The sequence below is a fragment of the Pollicipes pollicipes genome, unplaced genomic scaffold (assembly GCF_011947565.3).
Source record: "Pollicipes pollicipes isolate AB1234 unplaced genomic scaffold, Ppol_2.1 Scaffold_4881;HRSCAF=5763_pilon_pilon_pilon, whole genome shotgun sequence".
NCBI lineage: Eukaryota > Metazoa > Arthropoda > Thecostraca > Pollicipedomorpha > Pollicipedidae > Pollicipes > Pollicipes pollicipes.
The window spans coordinates 40,171,326-40,191,948 of NW_023596576.1; the positions used below are offsets into that span (position 1 = coordinate 40,171,326).

Consider the following 20,623-nt stretch of genomic DNA (forward strand, 5'->3'; position numbering starts at 1 on the left):
TACTTGGCAGGTCACCGGTCCGCACAAGACGCGCAACTCACGCAGGAATAGCTGCCTAAAACGGCATGGGTGATCAACAGCGAGTAAAGATTGCTGAACGACGGCAAAAGCCCAAAAAGCCCAGCTGCTGCACACACCCATCGCTTGTAGGAGCACGTAAACACAGCACGCGCGGAGGACGACAGCAGCGGTCGCCCTGTGTCAGGTTCCGCCGGCCAGCCGCAGTCAGACACCATGTACAAGCCGCCGCCGGCGCCCGCAGGTCCACAGTCACAGCCCCCGCTCGCGGCAGCCGCCCTGCGGCCGCGCCCGCCGCCGCCGGCCGCGGCCGCACGTCCACCACACAGCGGTCCCCTCGGCCGCGCTCCGACTCCAGACACGGCCTCGTCCCGAGCCGCTCTCTCCCGACGCTGCTCGTCCCGTCCTCGCGGTACACGCGCATGGCCTCACACGCCGCCGGCCGGGTCGTCTCGGCCCCCGGCGCCGGACGGGTGATGTGCGCGGCGTCGCCCGTGGTGCTCGCCTCTGCCGCAGACGCTGCGCGGCGGCCCGCCTCTCGCGGCGGCCCGCCTCTCGCGGCGGCCGGCTCACTGCGACTCCAGCTCGTCCATCACCCAGGCGTACTGCTGCGGCTCGGGCGGCGGCGGGGGCGGCGGTGGGGGTGGAGGCGGCGGCGGGGGTGGTGGTGCCTGAACCGGCGGCGGTGGCGGCGGGCCAGCCACCTCCATCCGTTTGGCGCACTGCTGCTCGTGCGTCTGCAGTTTGTCGCGCCGCTCGAAGCCGGTCTGGCAGACCGAGCACCTGTCGGCAACGGCCGTGGTCAGACTGGGTCAGAGCCGGGCGGCAGGGGTCACAGCAGGTCAGGACCGGGGCAGCCGGGGTCAGAGCACGTCGGAGCGGGCCGTCGACGTCAAACCGCGTCGAGGCCAGGCGGCCTGGGTCACAGCAGGTCAGGACCGGGGCGGCCGGGGTCAGAGCACGTCGGAGCGGACCGTCGGCGTCAGACCGCGTCAAGGCCAGGCGGCCTGGGTCACAACAGGTCAGAGCCGGGGCGGCCGGGGTCAGAGCAGGACATGGATGAAATCCATGGACATCACACGCAACATGCAACAACGGTTTTGTTCGTTGGCCTCGCCTTCTTCACATATTCCCATATTCAATCCCACCGTTAAACTTCTTCCCGACACCAGGTCATGGCGAAGTAGGCTTCGTTTGTTTTACTCAGGAATTTCGGCCGCGCTGTACCGATTTTGCCGAAGGTACGCTTACTCTCATCCTACATGTGCCGTCCCAATGCGGACCACCGTACATTGGCTTCGATTACCCTTGTGTAGCTTGCTAAATAAACAGAAAACATATCAGGTGACGAACGTGCGTGCAGTTCAATGCGTGTAGCTCGCATGATAGAGTTAAACATTTATCGGACATTGCAGCATGCTACTGAACATAGCCCAATACCTCCCCCCCCCCCCCCCTCTGCCTTAAAACAGCACAGTGGTGCAACAAGTGATGTTAAGTATGGGGAATATGGAAGATACAAAAGGGACACTAAAGCCTTGGCGTAAGATTCTGAGGGGGCTTCAAGTTTCCAACAACAACTCGCCCTATCTCTGAAGTGGGGAAAATCCCTGCTGATGGATGAGTTTTGAAGGTGGGAGAAGCGGCGATGCCCAAACATTCCCGACCAGAACAGCTCTGGAACGCAACAGCGAACTAGAATGTGGATAACACCCAGCCAAGATGCGTAATAACACCGACAGTGGTGGTGCTCCTAAAAAAATGTTCAATTTGTACTTCCCATGAGCATGGGCTACTTCACACAAAATCTAATGACATGTAACACATTGCATGCATGCATGCACGCACGCACGCACGCACGCACGCACGCATCGGTTCTGAGTAATTCTAGCTGACCAGCAGGCACTCCATCAGCGTTATCTCTTCTTTGAAACACAGGCCGGCTATTTAGGGAACATGATAAGAGCGCACAAATTACTGACATTTCGACGAAAGATCACATCAAGCATGATCTTTAGTGAGACAAACGGCCTGAACTTCTGAGCAAGCCACGCGATGAAGGGAATATGACCGATCAGGTCGGTGACATTTGAAATATCTGAGCCATTTATAATGTTGGGTTAAATGATAGCATGATGCCAAGACATGACCGATCATGTCAGCCACACTGGAAACGTTAACGGTACTTTTATAGCAGGTATTTTATCTGCCGTACGCTCTGTCGCATTCTTCATCTGGACACACTGTCCCATGCTCTAGCGTGCCACTTTAAGCAATCTATAGAATACAATCGAGTGTCCATTTATCGCTCAGGGTACGGCCCAACACGATACCAGTTTACGGAGCCCGGAAAACTGCTGAAAAACCGCTGTAGTGATCAATTACGACATCGCCTAAGAACTCTTTGACCCTCTAATTAAAAGTTAAAAACCTTTCAGAGCAAACAAACACCAGGCTAACATATCACAAACTCCACTCATACACGAGATTGCGTGCTTAGATTTCCGAGCTACGGAGCACTTCCCCGAAAACTTATTTCCTCGCAAAACATGCAAATTGGGCACGAATATATAATCAGCGATTTTCACCAATGAACCGTATCTCCGAACGCCCCGGGACATTCATCAGGCCACAAACGCGAAATTCCCCATTGGCGGCGCTCAAACGGACCAGTTTCGGGCGCCGGCGGCCGGCGCTCGCCGCGCCAAATGCGGTGGCGCGCCGGCGGCGGCCGAACCGTTTCGGCTCGTTTATTTCGCCTTTCAGCGCGGCAATTAATCGGCCGGCGCCGGTGAGCGGCCGCCCGCGACCCGTCGGCCGGACATCGGTCAGCGGAGCCGATAAGCCGGCCGGTCCATGAGCGGCCCACTCGGCCGCGCCGGCGGCACCACCGCGCCGGCCGGCTCCCCGGCGCCGGCGCCGGCGCTGATCACGACCGCCGGCCGGCTTAAAAAGCGGCGCCCTCCCGCCGTACTTTACCAACTCATTAGAAGGGGAAATTATCGGAGCGCGGGCGGGCGGTCGACCGGTCGTACAACGATAAATCGCCCACGTAATCGGACGGACGGCGCGCCGCGTCTGAGCGCCGTCGGGAGGGCGTCGCCGCGGGATCCGTGACGCACCGAAGCCATGCATACTCCGGGGAGCCACACACAAGTCGGGAACCGCACGTCCCACACAGGTGACCAAACACACACGTGAATGTGTACACGGGCGCGGGGTTTCGCTGTGATTGTGTTGGGCGGACGGAGGGATCAGGCTATTGTCTTCAACTTGCGCGTCACCTCATACGCCGGGTGGTCAACAACAGCTGCGGCGAACTAAACTGACATGGACAAATTACCTCGCCGCAAAAACTCCATTATAGTTGCTATTTAAACAAAGGGTCACCAGGTGGCTGTTTCTTTACCGCATGTATTAACTCCCACATCCCACAGTGCCTCAGACGTGCGCCACGGGCGCAGGCCCGAACACGCCTCGGTCAGTGCAGTTGGCTCCGCGATACGGTAATTTTTGTATTGCCCCTATACTACGAACAGAAGTTGTATACCACTTTTGTATAACAGATACGGAACAGGTTCGTGTGTCCACAACCTCGATGTTGTATAACTCTCCAAGACGTGTCCGCAGGTACAGGAACAGTAGGTGTGTGACCGAGCATCCAGGCACCATTCCACGTGTAAGTGGCTCTCGGGGGCCTCATTCATTCACTACACGCCTCTCCCTTGTGAAAATTTATCTCAACATTCACCTGAGGCATTCGTCTGAAAGAACACCACAATTGTTCCGGGGTCCGCGGTCAAGTCAGCTGGCCGGCGCCGTGAGCTGATCTCGGGAGCGGCCAACGGCACCGGCGCCCGACAGCCAGCCCGGCGCCGACGCCCGACAGCCAGCCCGGCGCCGAACGCCCGACAACCAGCCCGGCGCCGCGCCCGACAGCCAGCCCGGCGCGGCGCCGACAGCCAGCCCCGGCGCCGGCGCCCGACAGCCAGCCCGGCCCGGCGCCCGACAGCCGGTCCCGGCGTGGCGCCCGACAGCCAGTCCGGCGCCGGTTGCTCGACAGCCAGCCCCGGTGCCCGACAGCCAGTACCGGGCGGTGCCCGACAGCAGTTCCCGGGCCGGCGCCCGACAGCCAGTCCTGGGGCCGGCGCCCGACAGCCAGCCCGGCCGGCGCCCGACAGCCAGTCCGGCGCCGGCGCCCGACAGCCAGTCCTGGGGCCGGTGCCCGACAGCCAGCCCCGGTGCCCGACAGCCAGTACCGGGGCCGGTGCCCGACAGCCACTTCCCGGGCCGGTGCCCGACAGCCAGCTCCAGGGCCGGTGCCCGACAGCCAGCCTCGGCGCCGGCCCGCCGCCCCGAGCACCCACCTGAAGCGACGCTCGCCGGTGTGCAGGCGTAGGTGGCAGTCGAAGTTGTACTTGTAGGCGAAGTCCTTGCCGCAGTACTCGCCTGGCAACGGAGCGGCGCGCGTTAGACAGGGACACGCGTCTGGCCCCGACAAGGACACGCGGACATTCGGAACGTCAGGCGCGCGCCGACACACGCACCACCACCCGCCATAACTGGCCGTGCAGCCGACAGACAAACACTGCTCGCTGATGGCAGCGGAACGCTCTGGACCGCTGACGTATGGTCGGTGTAATGACCAAGCGTGCACAGTAACGAGTGGGGAGGCTCTCAACCGACACACGGTGGTCTGCGTCGCGACAGTGCGACACGTGCTAAAGGGGCGGAGGGAGCAAGCAGCTCCTTCTGCACGAGCAGCGTATCACTCAGGCACTGCTCCCAGGGCTTTCAGCCGGAGCCGGGCGGCGACGCGTCGCACTGAGGCAGGCATGGCTCGGCGGGAGACTCGGACCTCGCCGGCAGTGGGCTCCGGCCGGCGCCGCCCGCGGCGAGTCCGGCACGGCGCGGGCCGGCCGCTGCCGACGCACGTCAGCGCGTCGCGCCGCAGCCCGCCGGACGCCGCTCACGAGCGCGGGAGGTCCGATCGGCATCGATCGGCGCGCCGCCGGCGGTCATTAAGCCGCGGGCGGCACTCGACGGACGCGGCGGGCTGCCCCGGCCCGACAAAAACGGCGGCCGTCGCGCCCGATCACGTGGCGTTCGACACGCCCAAACACCGGCGGCCGACGCTGGCGGCGCCGGAGCCGCGGCGCCGCCTGCCAGCCGACTGGGACGGGCCACCGCCGTCGTAACGTGCCCAGCTCGGACGGGCACGGAGGGGTGGCGAGGTTTGGCGCCAGCCGCTGGTTCCACAGGCCCCCAAGTGGGATAGGGACAAGCACGAGTATCTAGTTTGGAAAATGCATTCGAACTGCCCCGGTCTTCCGCGCGCGCCCCCCGTTGGAAGACACGGCCAATTTTACGCTTTGTGTGTGCTCCTCACAGCAGGCGAGATAGAGACACCACAGGCACTAAGCTGAACAATGGCAGCAATCCCCGCCGTCGCCTTCAGCAAATGCCGCCCGCGACATTGATGGCAGACCTCAGCTGTGTCCATTTCCGACACGACGCGACCCGTGCCGCTCGCGGGCTACGGCCGAAGCTGGACGCTGCCGCCCCCTGTCCCGACAGCCGGCCCGGCGCGGCCAGCCCGCCGCCCGGCTCGGCAAGCCCCTCGCGGGCTACAGCCGGAGCTGGACGCTGCCGCCCCCTGTCCTGACAGCTGGCCCGGCGCGGCCAGCCCGCCGCCCGGCTCGGCCAGCCCCTCGCGGGCTACAGCCGGAGCTGGACGCTGTCGCCCCCTGTCCCGACAGCCGGCCCGGCGCGGCCAGCCCGTCGCCCGGCTCGGCGGCCGTACTCACACTTGAAGGGCTTCTCGCCGGTGTGCTTGCGCTGGTGGATGCGCAGCTTGGCCGCGCTGCGCAGCGCGATGCCGCACTGGCCGCAGGCGAACGGCCGCTCGCCGGTGTGGATCTGGGCGGAGGTGCGGTGTCAGCACTCGGGCATCGACGGCGGGGGACCGGCACGCACGCACGTACGCACGCACGCACGCACGCACGCACGCCCAACCACGGCAGGACATAAGCGAGATGGCGGTACCGCGACACCGACAGCCAACACCGATGCCGTGCCGGCAACGCTGCGGCGGTCACTGCATCGACAACGACGGGGCCGAGCAGGAGCCAAACAGTGTGGCCTGCAATGAGCAGACTGGAAATTGGTACCAGTGCGGGCACATGCATGCGCATGTAGGTTTGCACATGCATGCGGCACATGCATGTGCAAACCCACTCTCCAAACATCCGCCCGGGCCGGTCTCAGTGACAGATTTTTGGAAAATACTGCCCTCGCGATCAGCATACAACGATCACCGTCAGCAGACTCGAGGAGCATCATCGCTCACACCAGGTGAACATGCATGGATCATGTCCGGCAAACAGCACCGCCAGCCGGCAATCGGTTGACGCCCCGAGGGACGACCATGTCCTCGGCACGTCCACCGCGCTTCAATCCGCCAGAAGCGCCGAGCGGCAGTCTGTGGCACGCGCCACCTGGTGCGGACGGCAAGCCCGTACACCAGGGGCTCACGCTGGCGTGGTCTCCACCGCGACGGTGGGGACGCGCCGTCCACAGCGCCGCGCAGATGGCGCTGCGGTCGCCGACGGGCCGGACCCTGGACCCAGCGGCACTGACCTGCCGGTGGAACTTGAGACCGTTCGCCTCCCTGAAGCGCTTCCCGCAGTACTCGCACACGTGCTTCATATCCCCTGCCGCAGGGAGGTCACAGGTCAGACGCCCGGAAGTGGGGCGCAGCGCGAGGTCACAGGATCTACCCCGAGCTGACAGCCCAGCCCAGGTGACCAGCACGGAAACTAGCCGCCGCAGCCCCGCGAACAAAGCAAACGTCGCCGCATTGGCACTGACGACGGAAGGACCGCGCAACCACGGTCATGGGTGTACAGGCTCCGCGCGAAAACACTGCAGCTAACCGGAGCAGCGACTGCGCACACCGCAGCTGGCGCCGCCGCGCGGCGTCCGTCTGTGTGACCCTGCGCCGCCCGGCACCCCGGTAGCGGTCGACTCCGCGACCCGGCGGCGCCGACGCCACTGACCGTTGTGGTAGCGCATGTGCCGATTCAGCTCGCACTTCTGGTTGAACTCCTTGTCACACAGCGTGCACTTGAACTGGCGCACGCCCGTGTGCAGGGCCAGGTGAGTGTTGAGGTATTTGCGCAGCTTGAACCTGCGGGGCAGAGCAAGGCTGGTGTCACGCGGGCTATGACGCGAGGTTCATGGTTTGAGGATGCCAATTGAACAGCAAAAATACTTAGCATTGACGGTGACAATACTTAATAGCCCAAAGTACGTATTTGGCGTTCTAATCCAAGCTAAATTTGCAGTAGTTAGTCACATGTTTAACTATGAAGACTGGCTTCAGACTACGCAGCTAATTGGTAACGGCCGGGTCCCAAGGTAACGAACACCCAGCTTCTCAAGCATCCAAGCAAATACTGCCGGACCAGGTAGTATCGCCAGCCCTGCACTGCTGTATCTACTGGGAAGCCCATCGGCACTGGTGGAGCGCACGAGTCACTGATATGGAAGAGCGACCTCAACACGAGTCCACAGCTCTAGCCAAGGGCCGAGCCGCACTCAGTAATTTGCCTACACAACCCCTGCAGGGATTCCCCGCTCGGAGAGAGCGTGCTCACGCGAGGGAAGTAGCCGGCAGCGGGTGGAGCGCCGCCGGCACTCACCGGCGTCCGCAGACGGAGCACTTGTGCGCGTGCACGTCCGAGTGCAGCACCATGTGGTTCTTGAGGTTGGTGAGCGACGTGAGCTCCTTGCCGCAGATGGGACAGCCCGTGTCGGGCGTCTCGGGGGGCGCGTCCTTGCGCGGCCGGCCGCGGCGGCCCAGCCGGTGACTGCGCACCGCCGCCACGATCGCCTCCTCGCCGCTGGGGTCGCGCGCCGCCGCCTCCGCCGCCGACGTGTGCTCGTGCGCCGCCAGCTGCGCCGGGTTGAACGTGCGGAACTCGCACAGCTCGCACGCCAGCTCGCGCAGCGTCGAGTGGAACAGCGCGTGCAGCTTGAAGTGGTCGAGCCGGAGGTAGCGGCAGCCGCAGAGCAGGCAGGCCACCTCACCTGCCACCGAGGGTACGCCGAGCACGTTATGAGGTTGGAAACCGCTTGCGCGAGAAATACACGAGCTCTAGGCGATGATGCAACAGTCCTTTTCGTGTCGGATGACTTAACCCTCCGGCACGCATTTTCTGGTCAGGGGGCCAGCCTTCTGTCTAGGTCTCCTATCCTCCAGCTTTATCGGCAGAAACCCGTCCCCAGCCCAAACCTGGCCCGAGCAAACTCATCCTCAGCAAACTCGTCCCCAGTTAACCCGTCCCCAGCTAAAGCGACAGTGCATCGAAGCAGACCATTCGATCAGACCGCCAACTGCTTCACATTAGTGAGCGGTCTCATCTGTCCCTCTCAACAACCGACAACCGACAACCGACAACCAACAACCGACAAACGACAGACGACAACCCACAACGTGCCGGCCGCTCTGCCTGGCACGGCCGCGCCGGTGGCGCCTCGCAGCGGGCCTCACCGGAGCCGTGCGACTCGGTGAGGTGGCGCTCCATGGCGTCGTGGTCGGCGCAGTCCTGGCGACAGGCCAGGCACGAGCGCCGGTACCGGCCGGGGAAGAGGCGCAGCGCGCCGGCCAGGTCGAACCGGCGGCCGCACGGGCACGTCACCACGCGGTCCTTCTCGTTGTCGCGCAGCGTGTGTGACTGCGAGCAGTCCGGGCAGCAGAACTGGATGGCGAAGTCGCCGACGTCGACGGTGGCCGGGTCGGTGGCGGCCGGCGGCGGCGGCGGCGAGCCGCGCGCGCCGTGCAGGTACAGCTGACGGTGCAGCATCAGGTCGGCCCGCTTGACGAACTGCTCGCCACACGGCTGAGGGCGGACGGCGGCGCACGGTCGGCGGGTGGCGATTACGGCGTCAGAGGGCACAGGAGCGTCTAAACTCGGGGCCGGTTCGCACGGCTATAACAACCCCCATAACAACTCTGCGTTGCTGGTTTGCGCTAAGTTGGAATTCCAGACATCTGCATTCTGATCATCAGTTATTAAGGTTGCAGTAAATGAGTGAGACAAATTTCCCGTCTACAAAACGTATTAGCATACCACAAGACCAACGACCAGACTGCAAGGTTTCCACCGCACAGAGACGTTGCAACAAAACCGGCCCCACGCTGCTGACCTCGCAGCGGAACTTCTTGATGAAGTGGTGGTGCTGGTTCATGTGTCGCTTGAGCGAGTCCTCGTAGGTGAAGCGCTTCTGGCAGACCTCGCACTGGTGAGCCTTCTCGCCGTCGTGCACGGCGGCGATGTGCGCCCGCAGTGCCTCCCGGTCAAACGTGTAGAACGGACACTGCGAGCACACCAGGTTCTTCGACTTCTCAATCTTCTTGTCGCTGACGGCGGCGGACTTGGCGCGCCGCAGCCCCGGCGACTTGGTGGATGCCTGCCGGTGGAGGCGTCCAGTTCGGCCGACGGAAAACGACACGGCGCTGCCCCATGGCCGTGATTGTGACGATCTGCCTGGCGATTCGCTCGTGAACGACACGATCTGATAGCGTACCTACGCCCATCAACATGTATGTGAAAATCTGGACGAATTCCCGATTCAGACAGGTCACACACACTCCAAACACGTATGTGCCTGCTTGTGTCACATTTATAGGCACAGATGGATCACAGAAAACAAGAATGCATGTCTACGTTTTCGCAGTAAGGCCCTGCATCATTGGTGCAACCGCGGCGTGTACAGGCGCACCGGTCGGTTCAAAAGTCGTCCAGCGGGGTGTGCACGAGGTACATATTAATTCAAGCCAGCCGAAATTTTGACTCTCTGTAGTCTGCACGCACAGTTGGCTGGCTAATTTGTTGCTTTTGACACCAAACCCTGAAACATGACCAGCCCGGCCGATTCCCTAAGCCCGAGGCGTCTAGATGCTGCGCTGACCACCGCCCAGCTCGATACCGGTTGGCCGATCTTGACTAAGGGTGAAAGGAAGTGACCGGCCGTGAACCCCGAGCCGAGGATGCCATAGCATGAGAAGAAAGAAAACTATCCCCGGCACCAAGCGGCCAAATACTGATATTGGAGCACTGAGCGCATGTGCCCGCTGGTCGTGCCAGGGCGTGGCCAACGCCTTGGCACGGCCAGCGGGTGCGGATGTCGAGCCAAGGCGTGGCCACATCCTGGCTCGCCCCTCCCCTCCCACCAGCGCGGCGCCGCCGGCCCGTACCGCGCTCCTGGTCTTCCGGCGTCGGTTGGGCCGGTACTCGTCGTCGGCCGGGTCGGCGGCCGGCTGCGTCGGGTCGGCCGCCTCGGTCGGCAGCGGGCGGCGGGCGGCGGCGCGGCGCGTGCTGCGCCGGCGCCGCTCGGCCGGCACCGCCGCGTCCTCTGCGCTCGAACACCACCACGCGCGGAACTGGCTGCGCACGCTGTTCTTCATGGCAGCCACGCGCTGCTCCAGGTCGTCAATGGTGACCAGCAAGTCGTGGCAGTTGAGGCAGACGAGCTGGAGCTGCGCCAGCGCGCCTTCCTCCAGCTGCTCGCCCAGCACGCCGCCGACGAATGTCAGGTAGGCGGCGCCGCTGGCCGGCAGCGGCTCGGCACCGCGCAGCGGCCGCCAGCCGCGGCCCTCGGCCGCAACGCCGCACACCAGACACGTCTCTGAGAGGTCGCGGGCGGCTGCAGTGACTGGCGGCGGCGGTGACGACGGCGTGGGCGTGGCGACGGCCGGCACCGGGCCTCCCAGGCCGGGCTCTTTGCAGCCGGCGGCCGACGCTGGCGCCTGCGCTGGATCCGCCGGCTCCGGCGCTGGCCCCGGCTCCGGTTCCGTCCCCAGCTGGAGCTGTGTCTGCGCCCGCGGCTCCTGCTCCGGCGGCCGCTTCTGCGACGGCGGCGGCAGCGGCTTGGCCGTCTCGTCCGCCTTGCGCAGGTAGCCCATGAGGATGGAGCAGTTGAGCGCGGCGGACGGCGCCAGCTGCAGCGGCAGCGCGTCGCTGTCCAGGTACGCCACGTCGGCCAGCTCCAGCTCCTGGCGCTTCACGCCCAGCGGCGGGCTGGCCAGCAGGAAGCCGTGCAGCTGGGCAGGGCTGAGCGCCTTCAGGCCGTCGGCGGCGCAGTCGAGCGCCGGCTCTAGCGGGCCCGGCTCGGCGTCAGCCGTCAGCCGTGACGAGCACGGCCCACCTGTGTCCTCCATGCTACTGCACCCTGCTGCGACAGCCACACCAAGTCAGCACAGGCTCCACGGACGACACCGCATGCTGCGTTAATGGGAATTTCCTCCTACTGTTTGTGCATGCTGGAAGCAATCATGGCTGAGGTTCAGTTGATGGCGACTCTCACCATGAACAACAACCATGCAGGGCTTAAAATCCCCTTGTTATGATAAGTGGTACAAAGGAGGGCATACATATTTCCTAACTGCAGTTATTCATTTCAGATGTCTTTGCTCATGTTTGTGACAACTTTCCCAATGGGTTCCTATCTCTCACAAGGCATCAATAATAAAACAGAAGGCAACACATATTTCCTATTGTGATTTGGATTTGTATGATCAAAAGGAGGCCAGCATAACCTCACAGATGGTGAGGCATACTTGCAGTTCTGTCTATTTCTGCATATGTTGCAGTATGCAAATCTTGTGTGCAAGTCAAATGGGTGACATTCAAGATGCAACTACATGCAGGATAGAATGTATCAAAATGCAAATATCTGCTTGCCCACATATTTGTGTATGATGAACAGTCCTGGGTTTTATTGCTGTGCTTGGTTGCTAGTTGAAAGGCTGTGCAGTCTGGTTCAGCAAGCATGGATCAGCAGTGTCAAGGCACATCACTATCAAATACAACAAGCATAGATCAGCAGTGCCATGGCACATCACTATCAAATACAGCAAGCCTGGACAAGCAGTGTCATGGCACATTGCTATTAAATACAACAAGCATGGATCAGCAATGTTGAAGCACATCACTGTCAAATACAACCAGCATGGATCAGCAGTGTCATGGCACATCACTATCAATTACTGTCACTGTTGGAAAAGGAGTTCCTGAAGAGGCGCAACTTGGAGGTGACAAGAGGACATCAATAGAAGCTAAAAAACCTGGAGCTCGAACTCTTGTCCATCGTAAGTCGTTCAGCACGCTGGTTGTCAATGACTGGCCTGTTGCCAATGACTGGAATGCTCTTCCGCACCCGGGTCGTGTTGTCGACCTCAGTCAAACGGTTCAAGTCTATGCTTGATATGTATTGAGCTGACATCAAGTAAGACGTCCCCCACTGATTCTTCCGATAATTTGAGACTGTTTGGTTATGGGACCAGGAGCCTGGCAAGGCAGGGACCTACAGGCCTAGTGGCCTTTTATCATTCCTGATCACCATAAGGTAAGGTAATTGCAGCAGCCATGGATCAGTGGTGTCATGGCACATCACTCTCAGTTTGATGCTGATCTATTGGCTGCAAGGTTGAATTCCTCCCTTAAGATTGAGCTCATTTACTATAAGCACCTGTGTCTATGTCTTTGAAATCACATGGCACAATAATCTATAAGCCACACAAACTCCCAAATTATTATTAAAGCAATGAAACCTTTTCTAGCAAGGTTATTTGCATGGCACCTTTGATCTTGGACAGGTGGAATGTAGGTTAAGTCTATATGCATAAGCTTGCCAGTAATTGGCAAACTTTTTTTTTTTGAATGTATAAGCCAAAGCTTTCCAAATAGCAGTGTTTTGCCCAAATAATGAAGCTTGCTGTTTTCTTGATGTAGGATTAAGGCAGCCTAAAGCATCTTGCTGCCATCCATTATCCCGCATATTTTACAAGACACGCACATGAACACATAGACAATAAGCTGTACTACAAGCTAGTATACTGAACTGTTGGAACTTATGGTCAAACCATAGTGTTAGACATGAATACTGGCTGTATGTTTGCTGATAGTCAGGATTTGTCTGACACAAACTGATGGATGCAGGCTCTGCAGTGCTCAAACATTGCAGCATTGCCTAGTGGCATGACAAGCTTTTGATGACAGTAAAACTGATTCAGCTCATTTCTTATTGCTTTCAATGGGCATCCTCTTCAAACTAGAGAAATTGTAGCATGCTGTTTATGCTAGGCCAAGATTGGTCAAGGTCACAGGACCACTGAAACAAAACATCCAATAAACTCATCTCACTGCACATGATGGTTCACTGCCCACTGTTCCAAGCTCAACAAGACTTTATCTTATCAGGCCAGCCTTTGATACAGCATGATTGCTGCTTAATGCACACTAGAAGGCATACATTGTGGAGTGTGATGCAGTCTTACACAATGCTTGCCCATCCACAAGTAGCTGATCCCTTTAAATTCCCAGAGAACCATACGCTACTAGCAAAGTGCTGTTGCTGCTAATCCCTAAATGTTTCAAGTATCCTTAAGATCAAGGTGAACAACAGTGGAGACGGATATGAGCTGCGTATCAAACAGCCGGGTGTGCTCCATCCGCACACAGTGACAACCATCATGGAGAGGTGATCTCTCAGATGTACTTTGCGGCAGTATCAGGATAGGAAAACGTCAAAAAGCAGTCGTCGACAAACTTTCGACGTTCTCGCGTGTAATACTTACCAAAACTAGCCAACTACAGCCTCGTACCGCTCAACACTACCCCAGTCGCGATGGCTTCCGACAAAGCACGATTCCAATGCGGCAGTGGAAAACTTGAAATGTTTGTTATGATGTGCCTTAAACTATATGGCGCACAGCGCAACACATCGCCTCATTTTCTGACGTCATGCGTGTTGTTTTTTATGAGGTGCTGTCATCTATATAGCATTTGTTGTTGATGCAAATTAACACTAAATATTAACTGACTATCCAAATATAAACTAAAGTATGATAAAATGTGTATAGGTCATTGTTTTCTAGTGCTCAGTTCTCATATTCTTTGTTTTGAATACCGGTGACATTTTGAGCTAATTTATGCTGGAACCATTATTAGAGTTGAGCTGCCCACTTGGAGAAAACAATAAGCTGATTACTGGTTCGAAATTATTTTCAAAGATATGCTTCTTAAAACATATTTTCCAATGAATAATTTGGCATATGGCTGAACTCAAAACAACCTTCATACTTTTTATTTAAGAAAAAGGACAGTGTTGTTTTCGATCTAATCGTCTTTCGGCGCAGGAGTTCGCCGCGGTGGCCGCTGCCGTTGAAATCTGTCAAAAATGTTCCGAAATTCGATTACTAGAGCTATTATTGTTGGAAAAAGCAGTATTTTGCATGCAGCACCCAGGACAGTGGCAGGTTTGTTCTGCAGACAATCTCAATGTCGGGTGCTTTCGAAAATCTACCGTTTAGTTTCTGGGGTGTGTGTTGTCATGTTTCCGCCGTCTGTCGGCTATCTTCAACCTGTTTTTATTTTAGGTGCCTGTCATCCAATTTTCAATTCTCCATGAGATACCTGGAATTCTTCTCTTACATTTCGTTACTGGTTCATGCACCTGAGTGCACACTTTCTTACCGCCACGCAGGGAATTGCAGGGGAATTCCTATGGTTGGCAAATGATGGGTAATTTGATGCCTGGTTCATCTGCCTGAGATTTTGTAACATTGTTTGTGGCAGATAGGAAAAATATGGCGGGATTTTCTTGAAATTGATGCTATCTATCAGATTAAACTATGTCTGAAGTGACATCTTGAACTTAACACCAAGGATGATTAGGACATGGCAAAGCTGTATCACATTGCCTTCAAAATGAAATGAATCGTAGTGTTCGTCATTGACTGCTGCAAACCATGGTGAATGTGCCAATTGTGTGTTGGGGGAGGGGGGGGGACAAAAATCTTGTCCAGAGTGGAATGGTATATTGGCCTGCTTGGGATATATTTTTAAAACCTGTCCATCAAATAAAGATGATTTGCCATCAAATTGGGTAGTTTGCCATAAACTTGCAATGGCAAGGGCACACATCTGGCAAGTTGCCAGTTGTGTTTATCACAGTGCATATTATGGTCATCATATGCCTCATAATCTTTCCCTTTTCACCAGCACACATTTGTCCTTCCTAATTATGAGACAACTCTGTGCACTCAGATACCAAACTTTCAGAAAGTGAAAGGCAGCAGCAAACTTTTTCCTTGCACCTGTATTTCACTGCATTCTGTGCCATTTCTGCAGCATTCTGAGTATCTGACTGTTAAGCATCATTGTGTGGGAGCAATATTAAGCAGTGATAGTGGAATTGGTGGGACTATAGAAACTATGTTATAATTCAGCTTTGTTGCAGGCATTGACAAAAGCACTGTATAAGGCCTGGTATTTGTGAGTAGATCTGGCAGATACTTACTATGAAGGGCTGGCTTTTTCTATGAAAAGGAGGTAACTCTGCTGCTGCTGCATTGACATTCCTGTTTTGGTCACACAGCATAAAGATATAACCATAAAAGCACTGAGATATCCAGCTAACAACTTGCCACAAGGGCTCACTGTGGTTGGCCTGTCTCAGGTTCTATACACATTCCTGAAACTCATCACCTGACTTGTACAAAATTAGCTATAAATGAAATCTTAGGATTGCTGGAACATGTCCAAGCAGTTTTTGAATATTGCTTGAGAGGAACTTCCTACAACTTTGTTTGTTAGTCCATTCCAAAGGTTCACTTCCCTTTGACTAGATGGCATCTGCCTCTTCATAGCTGTACTCCTTTCTTTTGCTAACAAAAACTGTTTTTGTATGTGTCTTGGCCTAATTTCCATTGTACCATGTAGCTTGTCTATCCCTTCATACCTTGTTTATCCCCTTCATATTAGTGCATGTAGCAGCTTTACAGCAGTGGTGTTCTGATTTCCCAAGTGTTGTAGTTTTGTATGTAATTTGGAGAGGGGTGAGTAGATGAAATCATTAAATCCAAATAAATGTTAAAGAATGTTTTTTTCCTTGAATTTGACCCAATTTCTTCTTGCAGGGAGGCCATGTAATAAAACCATTTGAATCAATGGGCACATCCATGTGCAGTCCTATCTCCTCATGTCAAGTGTCAAATCAGTAAGGCTCTCCTGTCATAAATCATCTTGACTGTTGGCTTGTGTACTTTTGCCTCAGTTGATATTTGTCTATGCCTAAGTTTTGTCTGTTAAGTTGCTTTTAAAGCACACTTCTATCCCATTAACATATTGTCCCTTGAAATGTTTTCCAGTCCTTGTGGGCCAACTTCTTATCCCTTTCATCTTGTATTTCACCTTCTATTTCTGGCAACTTAATACCTTTTGGACCTTCTATATTTCAACTTTTATGCCAGGCAGCTGTCATCCTTTTCAACAAGCTGTGTTTACCTTCTAATTTCCACATTTCCATTCATTTTTTGGTCTGGGGGGCCATATGATCCAGCTGCAATTGTTCTGTCCACCATAAGGCCTGGTGCCAGCTTTTGATTATCTAATATGCAGGCTTTGCCATGGTTGCTGTGGTACAGTCTCTGATTGGAGCATGTAAAAAACCTTCGCTTATGCGTAGATCTAGGTAACATTGGAATGATTTTTATCAACTTGATAGCAAATTTTTGGGGCATCCAAATAGTTCAGATTTGTTCTTGTTTGCCACTGAAACATTGAATATCACATTTTAACTATTAGGTACTTATCCTGATTTGCTAATGCATAGTGTGGGTCATAGGCAAATGTGTCATACAAACATTGTGACTCATCAAGTGATTTCTGAAGATCTGTAATATTATGCATTGAAGTGAGCTTGTGGTGCCTTGGCAGAAGTCTGTACATATCACATATATTGATGATGGTCCAAATTTGTTCTTTTCAGTTGCAGGATGCAGACACATGTCCAAGGCAGTGGAAAGTGATGAACAACTGACGGCCAGATATGTCCAGTATTTTGAGAGCAAAGACATTGACCACTGGTGGCTTAGTAAGGTAAGCACCAGCTATCATACAAATGTTTGGCATTGACCAATGCCGTGAGTGGTGGGTGAGAGAGGAGTTATCATTCTAGGGTCTTGATGTTGGATACGTCAAAGTGCGCCTTGAAATAGTTCATACCCCATGATCGCCTGCATAGTTTTTAATCCGTGATGCAGATAGTCATCTTTCATATCAAGGCATATATACGGCAGGAGGAATTTAGTTCTAGCTCCTGCCGGAGTGACGCAGACACCTGACGCATTGCTGGTGTCATCAGCACATCAATGACCTGGCCGGAACCGACGCTGTCCCGGAGCCGGACATCATCAAGGCCTGCCTGAAGGCGTGCCGTCGTCTGAACGACATCGCCATGGCCGTCCGCTTCATGGAAATTGTTCACTTCAAGTGTGGCAGCAAGGTCAAGGAGATCTTCCCATATATCCTACAGGTGGGTCTTGGTCGCGCAGGTAGGGTGTGGCAGATGTGCCCATTGACGACGTGGTGAGGCGTGGTTGTCTGAGGGGGTCTTGGCCGCGCCGGGGTGACGGGCATGCTCATGGATGATGTGGTGAAGCGTAGTTGTTTGAGGGGGCTGGAATGGCTTGTCAGGTTTGGTTTGGAACATGCTTGGTCCAAATCAAATTTTGTTCAGGTGGAAATATCAATAGCAAAGCCGCTTTAAATGCTTCATTTCATAAGATGAATATCTAGCAAATGCTGCAAGCATGAAGCTGTGAGAGGTGCATACTGGAAAGTGCGTAGCCCGATAGTATGCAGCACAAGAGGCGCCATGTTGGATTGTACTTCGATCGACTGACTGCCCACGTACGCCGTCAGCTTGTGACGTCACTAGTCTGACCTTGAGGTACTGTCCAATGGGTGTGCGTCCGGATTTGAAAGGTCGTCTTGTATGTTTGCCAGTCAAGATCGAATCAGTATTTGGACACTGTATTTTGTGATTATATCGCGATGCTGTAGTTATGGGATTTTCTTAGAAAAGCACGGAATCATGGCCTCAGCATAAATGTTTTGTTTAGGACCAGTCTGCAAAAGCAGTTGATATGGTGTGATGCGGTAATTATTGAAGTTCTGAGAGAAGCACAGAATCTTGGCCCCAGTAAAAACATCTAAAAGCACATTGTGTATAGAAATGTAAAAGCACCCTAGCTTGACAAAAGCAAATGCATTTAACAGAGATGGACATTTCGTGGTTGGTTAGCGACACGATAGTCGTTCGTTTTGAAACTCTATGGTGTGCATGTCACCTTTAAGGTGGAAAGGGAGGCTAAGTCTCTTTTTGGTGCGTGGGTCCAATTTGTTATGGTGTATGAATGTTGCGAATTTGTGATTGCTGTTTAGGATATTTGGCAAGTTTTCCCGTAAAAACTTGTACGCAGGCTCTATATTTAACGAGTTGGCATTCTCAAATCGTAGCACTTCGTTAATATTGTATACGCAGAAGAAATCAGTGTTTTTTCAAGAGCTGTAGTCTGAAAACCCGTCGAAACATATCGATTTTACGTAACCGTACTCAGTCACATTCAAAGCGTTTCTTTTGGGTACCCTTTCACTCTTTACGCCGCCATGTTACTGCAAAGCTTTGGCAATGCGTGGACTGTGAGGAGCGCAAGAGCGCAGTTTCGCAAAATATGTGACGGTGGAGTCGGAGAAAATTGGATTAATCTGCATTCAAAATACACAAAGTAGTTCCTTAACTACGTAAGATGTTAAGTGCTTTTGCGAGAAACACTATTCGCATATATAAGACAGTGGTAATGACCTTATTCCTCGGAGAAAAACCAGGGGGATGAAGATATAGATGTTTTGATATTTTGTAAACATGCCTTTATCGAAACAATATCACACTTCAGAGTTCAGCTATTTGTAACGCTTCGTTAACTTGGTAGCTGCCGTCCTGTGTTTCCCATCCGAGAAAAGAAACTCCGATATTCTTCTGCCGCGGGCCTTCTATTAACAACATGCCTCCTCCAACGCCAACCAGCGCGAACTCTCCCACGAAAACTTGCCGGACACTCACATCACCTTGGATAGCTCTGCAGACCTCCGCGGAATGTCACGCGCTCACCTTTTGGGCAACATTTTCCCGCTTCGTCTGCCAACCCTGAAACCAGCTGTTCACAAAACCTGAGGCATAAGTGGTGCGCAACAAACTACATCGTCTACCGCACATCACAAACAGCTGACTTCGTTCTTCGTCGAGATGCACCTCACCTAACTGCTAAGCTTGGTCCATAAATTGTTTCCATAAAGGCGTGTTGCCGAAATATCAACGCATCTTTATCTCCATTCTCCTCGCTTTTCTCCGAGGAATAAGACTATTACTACTGTCTTAAGCTAGCTTCTGTCCGAAATTGGTCCACTTTCTTCCCAAAGTCGCGGACCCCTAACTGAACAAGAAATGACAACGCTGGAGGAAGGCCCGCATAACAGCAGTGACCTAGGCTTTAAGGTTTATCGCGCTGTTATGGGAAGAAAAAGTGTCGCAGTGCCAAGGCCCCCTTTTCGGCTTTGAGTGACCTTATCATATGTCCATGTCTTAAAACGAGTGCGTAGTGCGTCGTCGCGCACCTCTACCATGAATTACTAAGAACGCGTACCGTGGATCGCGCGCGTGGATCTGAGGCCCCTGACCACTCGAGTATGTTGGACGTGCGTGGAGCCTGCGGCCTGTCGCTGTGTGCACGGAATCTGGAGTTGAGTGCGTGGTGCGCCGTGCCCCGTCGGCCCGTGCCGGCGCGTGGCCCTGACGTCCCGCTGTTCTCACGCCGGCAGGAAGTTGGCCCGACGCTGGAGGAGCTGGGAGTACCCACGCCGGCCCAGCTAGGCATGGACAAGCCACAGCTGGCGCTAGAGGACGTGTACGACATGTGAGAGTGGGTGGACGCCGCGCTTCAGACTGCGTCGCCCAGCGCCGCACGGGTCCAGGTGGCCGAGTGTAAATGACTGTGTGTACCGGTAATACATAGTGTGACACCCCGGGAGCCGTCTGTTGCTGGGACGCAGCCGGAAGGGACGGCCGGATGCGGCCGAGACGTCCCGCCGGCGCAGGTGCCGGGGATGCGGTCAGAGCAGATCTGAACAGCGACTAAATCGCATCGCTGCAGGCGAGCGATTATAACGAAGCCGACGCTGGGAACGCCGCCATCCAGCGGCGGCTGACACCGAATAAAACTGAAGAGAAACCGATAATGCATCGCATGCGATGAATCGTACGACGCATGTCCGAAACTATGGCAAGTCGCACTTGGGTGTGGTTATGCCGGATTAAAACTGGTAGAGCGTGCTGAACCAAGGCGTCCGACCTCGCATGAACTTATTTCCCCTCAGGTGGACTCCTTTTGGTCATAATTGTGGAGGTATAGGTCAATCCGAACCCACAAACAATACCTGACAGCGATTTTGTCACTGACGTAACAATAAAGAAAGCAAACCCAGCCAAGTCCTGTCGGAACTTCTTTATTGAGCCGTACATTCCGAAAACGAAATGGCAGCTTCCACATATGCGAGGAACACAGAATGAGCATTTACAGTAAGCAGCCACTGCTTTAATTGCGATCGGCCCACATCTGATGCAACGGATACTGGTGCAAGAGAAAATTGCAGTAGGCGCGCGCGATCACGCACAACCCTCACCGACGATATACCACCCC

General features: G+C 55.2%; 2 protein-coding genes across 2 annotated transcripts in view; one reads left to right on the forward strand and one right to left on the reverse strand.

The window, feature by feature from the left end:
• The window catches only part of LOC119100372 (zinc finger protein ZFMSA12A), a 34,617-nt gene extending 20,880 nt beyond the window's left edge, over positions 1 to 13,737 (reverse strand). Inside the window, exons 1-12 of the mRNA XM_037223472.1 lie at positions 13,661 to 13,737; positions 10,784 to 11,256; positions 9,229 to 9,492; positions 8,856 to 8,921; positions 8,573 to 8,627; positions 7,982 to 8,109; positions 7,722 to 7,855; positions 7,077 to 7,207; positions 6,662 to 6,731; positions 5,826 to 5,881; positions 4,386 to 4,467; positions 723 to 801 (exon numbers count right to left, since the gene is read on the reverse strand). Of these exons, the coding sequence (XP_037079367.1) occupies positions 723 to 801; positions 4,386 to 4,467; positions 5,826 to 5,881; positions 6,662 to 6,731; positions 7,077 to 7,207; positions 7,722 to 7,855; positions 7,982 to 8,109; positions 8,573 to 8,627; positions 8,856 to 8,921; positions 9,229 to 9,492; positions 10,784 to 11,242 (1,524 nt within the window). The 5' untranslated portion in view covers positions 11,243 to 11,256; positions 13,661 to 13,737. The remainder of the gene's footprint in view (positions 1 to 722; positions 802 to 4,385; positions 4,468 to 5,825; positions 5,882 to 6,661; positions 6,732 to 7,076; positions 7,208 to 7,721; positions 7,856 to 7,981; positions 8,110 to 8,572; positions 8,628 to 8,855; positions 8,922 to 9,228; positions 9,493 to 10,783; positions 11,257 to 13,660) is intronic.
• A 456-nt stretch (positions 13,738 to 14,193) lies between these two features.
• On the forward strand, positions 14,194 to 19,954 carry LOC119101472 (cytochrome c oxidase subunit 5A, mitochondrial). The gene is made up of 4 exons (XM_037224813.1): positions 14,194 to 14,341; positions 16,855 to 16,964; positions 17,230 to 17,400; positions 19,746 to 19,954. The coding sequence occupies exons 1-4, from the start codon at positions 14,263 to 14,265 to the stop codon at positions 19,842 to 19,844; spliced, it is 459 nt and encodes a 152-aa protein (XP_037080708.1). The 5' UTR covers positions 14,194 to 14,262; the 3' UTR covers positions 19,845 to 19,954.
• The last annotated feature ends 669 nt before the right edge of the window (positions 19,955 to 20,623 follow it).

Coding starts and splice junctions, on each gene's coding strand:
- LOC119101472 (XM_037224813.1), top strand. CDS start 14,263: ATGTTCCGAAATTCGATTACTAGAGCTATTATTGTTGGAAAAAGCAGT. Junction 14,342..16,854: donor AGCACCCAGGACAGTGGCAG/GTTTGTTCTGCA, acceptor TGTTCTTTTCAG/TTGCAGGATGCAGACACATG. Junction 17,401..19,745: donor TCTTCCCATATATCCTACAG/GTGGGTCTTGGT, acceptor TCACGCCGGCAG/GAAGTTGGCCCGACGCTGGA.